General features: G+C 33.5%; 2 protein-coding genes across 2 annotated transcripts; one reads left to right on the top strand and one right to left on the bottom strand.

The window, feature by feature from the left end:
- Positions 1–514: 514 nt before the first annotated feature.
- LOC18050337 (COBRA-like protein 4) lies at positions 515–3,096 on the top strand. Its single transcript, XM_006440736.2, has 6 exons — positions 515–760; positions 884–963; positions 1,314–1,770; positions 1,876–2,023; positions 2,109–2,386; positions 2,480–3,096. Exons 1-6 carry the CDS (start codon positions 658–660, stop codon positions 2,761–2,763), a joined length of 1,350 nt encoding a protein of 449 aa, XP_006440799.2. The 5' UTR covers positions 515–657; the 3' UTR covers positions 2,764–3,096.
- Positions 3,097–3,130: 34 nt separating this feature from the next.
- Positions 3,131–6,503, bottom strand: LOC18046667 (protein COBRA). The gene is made up of 6 exons (XM_006440735.2): positions 6,286–6,503; positions 5,460–5,539; positions 4,734–5,190; positions 4,307–4,466; positions 3,883–4,157; positions 3,131–3,779 (listed from the first exon to the last, which is right to left on the bottom strand). The coding sequence occupies exons 1-6, from the start codon at positions 6,389–6,391 to the stop codon at positions 3,487–3,489; spliced, it is 1,371 nt and encodes a 456-aa protein (XP_006440798.1). The 5' UTR covers positions 6,392–6,503; the 3' UTR covers positions 3,131–3,486.
- Between the last annotated feature and the right edge of the window lie 3,792 nt (positions 6,504–10,295).

The raw sequence follows: 10,295 nt of genomic DNA, 5'->3' as shown, positions 1-10,295 counted from the left end.
GATGTATCATTACTGAAAAGCTTACCATAATCAAAGTTTTAAATGTAATCATCTTTTATGAGCACACTTGATGGTAATCAGCAAGCATTTTTCCATAACCCAAAAAAAAAAAAAAACACACGATTCTTGAACATATTTGATAACATGAATATGCTTCTAGAGAAGTCAGTAGAGTGATGATTCAGAATGCTCATTTAGGACTGAGCAAAAGCACGAGGCTGAACAGCCTGAACTGGATTGACTTAAAATGTTAAGAGAAGAAACTTGTTCTTAAAGCTGGTCCCGTAAACACTGACACATCCCTTGAGAGGCTCAAATGAGTTTGAGCACGTTTGAGTATGTGAATGTGACTACCAATGTGAATGGGAATGACAGTTGAGCCGTTGAGTTCAAGCCTCTCAAAAGTCTCCCGCCAGCTTTTCCATCATTCCCATCAAAGCTTTGCTTCAAGATGCAGAAACTTAAGCTGACAAATAAAATCAAATTAGGTGTGCGTGACAGGGGTGATGAAAATATCTTACAAAATTACCTAACAACCAGTTGGTGAGACGCCTTCCAAGCATCCTTTTCCCTTTTTAACACATTGGTAGCCCAATGAAATGCCAGTCTCTACTTTGATTCATCCCGGAGAGTTTGTGATCCAGTGAACTTCAGGCCATGGAACACAAAAATGTCTTCTGCCAAAGGAGGCGGTGCCACTCATTCCTTGAACTGAAGTTCGCATTGTTGGCAATTGCATTCTTCATGCTCTCGCATGCAGGTAATTGTTTGCTCTACATCTAACAACTAACGAGACTGAAGAGTTAAAAATTTTAATCATCAGTTAGCTGCCTAGCTTTTTTCGCTAGTTCATTAATAATGGATTCTGCTTTCGTGATTGTAGAGGCATACGATCCATTAGATCCGACTGGCAACGTAACGATCAAATGGGACGTGATGTCTTGGACACCAGATGGCTATGTGGTGAGTGTCATCATCTATGAATAGTTTATTTCTGTTTCATTGCTGATGAGCACGGTGTGCAATTGCAAGATGAAGATACATGAATGTTAATCAAATCTGCTTGATGCATCCAAATTTCAAGCTTTGAGATGCCGAACTATTTATCATGGCATCAAGTTAACCTTTCTGATTAAATGATTACGCGCAAACATAATAGATATTCTAGCTATAACATCAAATTATTAACAAGCACAATCAAGCATGCTTGTTATCTATCCGCTGAATCCATGGCCAGGCAAGAGACAGCCTGGTGGCCCTATCTTTTATGGTAATTATCATCATTTTAATCATGGCTAATTGTATTCTACCAGGCTGCGGTGACAATCAACAATTTTCAAATGTATCGCCATATTGGGGCTCCTGGATGGACTCTGGGATGGCAATGGGCGAAGAAGGAAGTAATCTGGACAATGGTGGGGGCACAAACCACAGAGCAAGGAGACTGTTCCAAGTTCAAAGCAAACATACCACACTGCTGCAAAAGAATTCCCATTGTTGTGGACTTGCTACCCGGGGTTCCTTACAACCAGCAGTTCGCAAATTGCTGCAAGGGCGGGGTTCTATCAGCATGGGGACAGGATCCGGCAAGTGCAGTCTCAGCCTTTCAGGTAAGTGTTGGACTTGCCGGTACTTCAAATAAGACCGTGAAACTGCCGAAGAATTTCACTCTGCAAGGTCCAGGACCAGGGTACACTTGTGGCCCTGCAAAAGTTGTGCCATCAACAGTTTATCTCACATCCGATCGCAGGAGGAAAACTCAAGCACTTAGTAAGCTTATCTCTGTCAAAATCTTTCTATCGTATAAATAAATATTCATCATGTTGATAATTGACGATCTTATGTCTTCCGTTATCTGAATGTCTTTGCCTGCAGTGACATGGAATGTTACGTGCACCTATTCGCAGTTTCTTGCTTCAAAGAACCCAAGCTGTTGTGTTTCCTTCTCAAGCTTTTACAATGAAACAATCACTCCTTGCCCATCTTGTGCTTGCGGCTGCCACAACAAAAACAACTGCATTATGTAAGCCTCCCATTCAATTTTCACTGATGTCTGATTTCTTTAAATATGGGAGTAGCCAATTTTGGTGTTGGCTGTGATTGTGCAGGAGTAACTCGAAAGCAGCTCACAGAACAGGAATAAACACTCCAAAGAAAGACAATACACCATTGCTGCAATGCACACATCATATGTGCCCTATTCGGGTGCACTGGCATGTGAAGGTGAACTATAAAGAATATTGGCGTGTGAAGATAGCCATCACTAATTTCAACTATCGGATGAACTATACTCAGTGGACTCTCGTTGCACAGCACCCCAATCTCAACAATGTCACGCAAGTTTTCAGCTTCGATTACAAACCTCTCGTCCCTTATGAATCGATAAGTTAGTGCCTGGAAATCTAATCGAATTTTCAAGTCCAGTTGCATAACCCCACATCAAACACATTGATTGATTAGTTTTTACTTGTATTTACAGATGACACTGGTATGTTCTATGGCATGAAATTCTACAATGACCTCTTAATGGAAGCTGGACCGCAAGGAAATGTTCAATCTGAGTTGCTTCTTCAGAAGAACAAGGACACATTCACCTTCAAGCAGGGATGGGCATTTCCTCGAAAAGTTTACTTCAATGGAGATGAATGCATGCTGCCCCCACCTGATACCTACCCATTTCTGCCAAACTCTGCAAATGCAAATCCAATTACATCTTTAACAATGGCAGCCTCAGTTTTATTGGCGGTAATGTCGATTTGGTGACTGTTTTACTATTAGGAAGACAAGATTTTCAGATACAGGAAGAGCAGGATGATTTTGAGGGATGAACTGTCTGTGACTGACAGTTTTACACCATCACAGCTTCTATCTGTTTACCAAATAACATGGTAAGTGTGCTGTCCTTCAGATGTAGAAATCTTTTGCCGGCGAAGAAACAAAAAAGCCTCAACGCATAAATACACAATGTTCCATAAGTGTCGTGCTGTGTCCAGAGAGCAACTTATTTCACTTTCTGTCTGCACTAGGCAACTTAAACCTGAAGTTAATCAGTGTCCAGTTTCTTTTCTCCAAATCTTCAATTAGGTATTCAGAACAGAAAGTTTTTGACAGACGTTAAATGCTAATAACGAACAGAACAAGATATCAACTATAATTTCTTCATGGAGTTCCTTATTACAAATACTTTTCTTGTGGGATATCCTACAAACAATTTTTTTATCAAGTGTATGTATAGATAAACATACAACACAACAAATAACTCAAAAAAATATGGCAAAAACTTCTGATTCCCAATACATAATTAGATGAAAAGCATGTACAGCAGCAGGCTGTAATGCATCTGAACCCTCTTTATGCTGTGTACAAGTTGCAGCACTTGCACATTGAACCCGAGCACCAGGATTACATATGCTTCAGCACATATCAGACCAGATAGCACGTCAAGAACGTTCTAGAAGTTAGCCTTTTGGCCTCAGATATAATTCATCACACACAAGCCAATAACAATACCCAAGATGCCAAGATTATTATGGCTGAACGAAGTAGAGAAATAACAGGCCGGGAACTTGCGTTTGGCAACCACGGGTAGGCATCTGGAGGTGGCATCACACAGTTATCTCCATTAAAATAAATCCTTCTAGGGAAAGCCCAACCCTTCTCAAAAGTAAATGTTGATGCGTCTTTTCGAAACAGCAGCTCTGACTGCACGTTCCCATTAGAGCCTGCTTCAGAGAGAAAATCATTGTAAAACTTTATTCCCCACAGCATGGCTGTATCATCTGCAAAATTTTGATATTGCCAACAATATGTTAGGAATATAACATAGAGTTAAGCAGATCTTTAACAGGAACATGGATTAATCTTTGGCAGGAGTTAACTTACTTAAGCCTTCATAAGGAGTTAATGACTTGTAATAAAAGCTGAAAAGCTGTGTGAGATTATCAAAGTTGGGGTGTTGCACGACTAGATTCCACAGTGAGTAATTCATTGCGTAATTAAAATTAGTGATTGTGATCTTCACACGCCAGTACTCCTTATAATTGAGCTTGACATGCCAATGAACTCGGATGGGACACATATGGCTGGTACACTGGACCATTGGTCTGTTGGGTTTTCCTGGAGTATTCACAACTGATGCCAAATGTGGAGTCTTTGGACTGTTATGACATGATGAAAGTGAAAATATAAGAAGCAGCTTCAGAAAACCCGCCAAAATGCATGGAGATATGTGTTGAGGAGCATCTCAAGAGGATAAGGAAAAAAATAAAGGTAAATTGTGAAACGAAAGATAAATGAAAGAACTTACTTTATGCAACTCCCAGATTCCGTTCCATTGTTTTGACAGCCACAAGCACACGTTGGGCAGCTTACTATTGTTTCATTGTAGAAGGAAGAGAGAGAAACACAACAGGTGGGTGTCTTTTGAGCCAAGAACTGTGAATATGTGCATGTGACATTCCAGGTCACTGCAATAAGATACAGGCAAGGTTCACTTAAAACACTGTTACAAGGCATTGAATGTTTTGTAGTACTCATTATCATGAGCAAGAACCAACTGCTGTTATTACATCTTACTTCAACCTTTAGACCATTTCACAGAGCATACGTTTTCCAACAACAACATAGAGGACTTCAGTGTTATTATACTTCTAAACTATATGGATGAAAATACAATAATAACATATAAGCAGTCGCCTCTACATTACTCAAAAAGATTTTAACAAGAAACTTACTCATAGCTTGTGTGACTCTCCTCTTATCTGACGTAATGAATTTAGTTGGTTTACCAACTTTTGCAGGTCCACAAGTATATCCAGGCCCTGGGGCTTTAAGTGTGAAATTTTTGGGTACTCTGACAGTTTTGTTAGTTGTTCCTGCAGCACCAACACTGAGCTGGAATGAGCTTAATGCAGTAGTTGGGTCCTGTGCCCAGGAGCTTATTACTCCCCCTTTGCAACAATTTGCAATCTGCTGGTTATATGGAGTCCCCGGCAACAAATCTACAACTGTTGGATCCTTCTTGCAGCAATGTGGGATGTTCCCTTTATATTTTGAACAATCTCCTTGCTCTGTTGTTAGTCCTCCCATCATGCTCCAGATGACTTCCTTTTTTGCCCATGTCCACCCCAATGTCCAACCTGGTGCTTGAATATGGCGATATTGTTGGAAGTTGAAAATCGTAACAACAGCCTGCCAAAACCAATAAGAGAGATATTTTACATTAAAATTCAAGTAAATAGATATCACGATTCAGAGCTAGATGAATTCTCCAAATTTCTCATACTTGAGTTGATGCAAAAGAACATTAAGAGGACAACTAGAAGGCAGCCGCAGGAACATTATCAAATGTTGCTATGTTAGCTTGAATCATAATCTAATGCAAGTGTTCATTCTGATTCCAAGGTAACTTTTGCATGTACCTTACATAATTGAAGAATCTATCATTAACTAATACTTACAACATAGCCATCTGGATTCCAGGTCATTATATCCCATTTTATTGTGATATTCCCATTTGGATCAAGTGCATCATAGGCTTCTGCATAGACATTCATAGAGAAAAATAAACGTTAGTTCTCAATATTGCAAAAACATAATTAAGGTTCAAGATGAAAAACTTGAAAAGAACTTGAAAAGAAGTAAAGAAAATACACCGGCAAACAGCAATACACAGTACGTAAAATGATTTGCATATTTTGGTTTTCGGCCTACATTGACAAAGACAACCAGAAATTTTCACTATATAGAATATGATTATAGGATCAATCCTGTTTCTCTTCAACTCTCCGAGCATATGCTAACTGAAAAGTTTAAACCCCAAATCGTAGGTAGAAATCATTACAAGACCACAACATAATTTATTGCGAAAATATAAATCATTTCAGGTTGAATCACTTGACTTGGAAACAAATAAACCAAATTATTGCACTGAATGAGAAACACGCTCTTTTTTAACTTGTGACTTAACCAGATCAAAAAAATTCTGAGTTCTGACTCACTAACTCAGTGAAAGATTAAATCTTTCTATTCTCCTGCATATCACTAGCCACCTATCCCATTCTTAAATCTCAAGACATACACGATATAAAGAAATTAACAAATCAAAGTTGGCAACAAAAAATTCAGTAAAGTACTAAATTTCCCATTAAACGTCCAAATTCATGCAAAATGTTACACTTCTAAAGAAGATAACCGATACCCAGGTTCAGAAAACAAGAGAAACACTTAAAGAAAGCACAAAAAATGATCTTTAGGAACTTGTACACAGGCCGGAGAGAGACTGACCTGTGGAAGTAAAAGTGGAGCAAGAAAGCAAAAACAGAAGCATAATGGTGAAGCCACTGAGCTTGTTGGCAATGGATCCAGTGACTGAACCCCTTAAAGATTCCATTTTCCTTGATGTAGAGGTTTCCTAAGGAACGAATGATCAATGACTCAAAACTCAAGATCTGCTTCAAAGTGAAATGAAACAGAGAGAGAGAGAGAGAGCAGTAAAGAAGACTTCTTTTCTCATTCACATAGCTGAGGGTCCGACTTATATACGAATTAGCTCAAGGTTAACTGTAATCACATTCACGTGCGTGCTGAGTCATATTACTATAATACCCTTGTGGGAGTTAACAAATTATTATTATAATTTCAGTGTAATTTAATGAAAATCGTTTATTTTTCTTAACAAACTTGTTATTGAAGAATATCGTTATCATTGATGTAATTGATGTGTTTGATTATGAGATTACTCTCTTTTTGCGGAAGTGGTTAGTTATAGCCAATAATTGTGATTATCTTGGGAGTGGGGTAGGCCGTACGCCATATATATATATAATATTTGTTTTATGTTAATAGTTTTAGTAGATATATTATATTTGTACAATTTTTTTTTAAAATAATAGTATACAAATATGAGTAATTTTATAATAAGAGAATTCTTTATTTTTAAAAAGCTGCTTCAGCAATGTGCATTAAATAAGTTATTAATTAAAAAAATCTTGTTGTTAGGTAAATTGTATTGTTGCAGTTGCTATGAATTTAAAAAATATAATATATGCATTAGTAAATTTTATTACGAAAATGTCATGTTTATTATTTTAATGGGTAAAATATAAATAAGTTTAATATATATTTAAATATTAAGATTATACTAAGAACTTTAAAAAAAGTATGTAGCTTATTTAATGAGGTGGTTATAATAAGCAACTTTTAAAAAATTTAGCAAACATTTTTTTTGCCAAAATTTATGAAATACAATTCATTGCAGTTCGAAAAAGAAAGTTTATAGCGTTTTAAACTCAATATCAAAGCCGTAAGACAAACTAAAAGAAAAAAAAATTCAATATAGTACAGAATAAAATACATTGCATTAGTGATTTATTTTATCTTTTAACTTGTTCCTCACTTTATTAAGGTAAAAAAAATTCTTTTGTAAAACTTCTCATACATGTATTATCATTATTATATATGCTCATGGTCAACTTGAATACATCAATCTTCTTAAATTCTGATCCTGGGCATTCAAGTAACAAAATGATGAAACAATTCAGAGTATTTTCGTAATAACACATACAAAAAAAAAAACTCCATTAATAAATTATGGTAATGAAAAATGTTATATCTTTATTCAATAAGAATGATTCATACTCATTTTATTCCTTAAAAAAGTGTTAGCTGAGACATAATACTAATGATTAACAGAGTTCATTGGACCACTTTATGGTTCGTATAATTTTGCTTCATACCAATACAAGCAAAGTTCCATGAAATTCTTTGTTCTTTTTTTTTTTTAATGAAAATTTTATGTAATATGAATAGATAAGAAAACACAAATCAAACTAAAGTTTGCTTAGGTAAAATTATAATACATATGAATAGATAAGAAAACACAAATCAAACTAAAATTTACTTAGGTAAAATTGTAACTTCTCTATAAATTCATAAAATAAACCAATGTATAAAAAACATCAGCAGGGATATTGTAGTAATTTCGGTAGTTCGCGGGGCGCGTAGACAGTAGAAGTGTCAAAACGGGGAAAAAAAAAATCTAACGGTGTAAAAAGACTCGGTAAACACAGCCAGCTAGGAACGTGGGCCATGTAGGCCTTGGCTTGAATTTTTATAATCGAATTCTGTCGGTGGAGAGAAAAAACCCGATGACTCAAGAGATGTTTCTGTTGATTGTCTGAATCTTCTTCTACACCAGCAAATTGTTTCAATTTGTTATTAATATATATGTGTGTACGTGTATTAGATTTTGTTTTTATTCTAAAGAAACTTGTAAAGCTAATTATTTGTGCCCTACATTTCTTCAACAAAATTGTGGAATATCGATTACATATTATGTTAAAGTACCAAAAAAAAATAATAATAATAATTGTAGTCTAAATTAAGATTTTTGTAATAAACAACCACCCGAAATTGGATTTGTGCCGACAGAAAAATAAGAAATATATCAATCAAATGTACAACTTTTTTAAGTTACATCAAACTAAACTAACACTAAAAAAAAATTCAAATGCAACTTTAATAGTCAATTTTTATAAATTACTGAGTATTACTTTTAGATTGTAATTTCTAATGTAAATTATATTATATGTAACTTTACTATTCACATAACGTATGTTATGCATGATACTCTTTTGCACATTAATAGTATGAATATTTTAATTATTGCTTATCAAATAAAATATTGGACATGCAATGAAGCCTAATGTATAATAGCTGTCGTTGATGCATGTTACCCTAAGATTGATGGAAACATGATACCTAATTTGCTCAATGTTCAACCTACTGTTGTCTCTTCCAAATAATCAATAATATAATCACTAGTCTCTATGGGTCATTTTCACTCTTGAATGGTTGTTATTTTATGTGAATTGACTTGTGAGATTGTAAAATACTTGCAAAAGCATTGTGTTAAATTATATAGTATAGTAAATCTGTTTTTTTTTTTCCATTTTTCTCATTTATTTACATTATTATGATATTCTTCGTGCCAATTTGATAATATTATAGTTTTTAAAATAATTACTGTTAATTAAATTATAGAAATAATTAGTTGTGAAGAGAAATAGTTACTATTAACCGTTTGGTGAAATTTATTTTTAAAAATGCTGTGAATTTTAAAAATAACCGTATATGTTTAGTAAATTTCACCGCTAAAATATTGTAAGAATATAAATGATTGAAATGAACATAATGTTAAATAAAACTTATCTATATATTTATAAATACATACATACATACACACACAGAGAGAGAGAGAGAGAGAGAGAGATATATATATATATATATATATATATATATATTATTTTATATGTATATATAATAATTGATAACTAAAATAAATATTTTTATTTTATTAATTGTACTTTTTATTTTGTTATCTCAATATAATTGGTAATAATAGTAATCGCTTTGAATTTGATCGTTTTATTTCTTGATTGAATTGAGGATAATTTTAGATTTTTATAATATATTTTACATGTGTATGAAATTGTATTATGTATAAAACTTATTTTCAAAATTAAAATTTGAAATGTTATTCTTTTCTTTCTTTTCAAAATCTACTGTATGATGAGTTAGTTTACTAAAAGTAATTTATAAAAAAAAGGATAAAAAATTATTTAGTCACTATATTTTAAGGTTAGTGCTCTTTTTTAAAAAAATATCTCAAAACATCTATGTCGTTATATCATTGATGCCACTGTTGTTACATTTTGTTCCTTTTATCCTGCTTTTATAATATTACTCTCTTATAATAATATTTCTTTTTGTTGGACTTTAATAAAAAATTAAATTACAAATTTAATCCCAAAAATAAAATTAAAACAAATATATATTAATTTTGGTGGAATCTCATGTATGTCTAAAAAAATTAAATTATCAATTTTTTTGGATATTAATAAATAAATTAATATATTAACTCCTTAGTAGAGTATTCCACAAAAATTAATGTATATTCTTTTGTTCTATTTTATATTTTGGGGTTAAATTGGTAATTTAATTTTTTTTCTTTTTATTAATGTCTAAAAACAAAGGAACGTTATTGTAGGAAGGTAAATGTAAAAGCAAGCCCCAAAAAAAAGGTAACGATAGGGATGTCAATAATTTAACGGCAGGGATGTTTTGATATATTTTAAAAAATATAAAGACTAAACATGCATTAACTTCAAAATATAAGAATTAAACACATTTTTATCCTTAAAAAAATCACTTTTGACCTTTTAAAAACAATTACAAAGAAACAAGCCCTTAGTCACATGAAAACTCACGTATATTAAGAGTGTTTCAATCTCTTA

Source organism: Citrus clementina, unplaced genomic scaffold (assembly GCF_000493195.1).
Source record: "Citrus clementina cultivar Clemenules unplaced genomic scaffold, Citrus_clementina_v1.0 scaffold_3, whole genome shotgun sequence".
NCBI lineage: Eukaryota > Viridiplantae > Streptophyta > Magnoliopsida > Sapindales > Rutaceae > Citrus > Citrus x clementina.
Note: the sequence above shows the minus strand (reverse complement) of the source record. Positions and strands in the feature narration are given on the sequence as shown.

Excerpts from the sequence above, each read along its gene's own strand:
- LOC18050337 (XM_006440736.2), top strand. The coding sequence starts at position 658 with ATGGAACACAAAAATGTCTTCTGCCAAAGGAGGCGGTGCCACTCATTC. Across the intron at positions 2,024-2,108 it reads AACAAAAACAACTGCATTAT|GAGTAACTCGAAAGCAGCTC; the intron begins GTAAGCCTCCCA and ends GTGATTGTGCAG. Across the intron at positions 2,387-2,479 it reads CGTCCCTTATGAATCGATAA|ATGACACTGGTATGTTCTAT; the intron begins GTTAGTGCCTGG and ends TTGTATTTACAG.
- LOC18046667 (XM_006440735.2), bottom strand. The coding sequence starts at position 6,391 with ATGGAATCTTTAAGGGGTTCAGTCACTGGATCCATTGCCAACAAGCTC. Across the intron at positions 5,540-6,285 it reads CTCCACTTTTACTTCCACAG|AAGCCTATGATGCACTTGAT; the intron begins GTCAGTCTCTCT and ends ATGTCTATGCAG. Across the intron at positions 4,158-4,306 it reads GAATCTGGGAGTTGCATAAA|TCCAAAGACTCCACATTTGG; the intron begins GTAAGTTCTTTC and ends ATGTCATAACAG.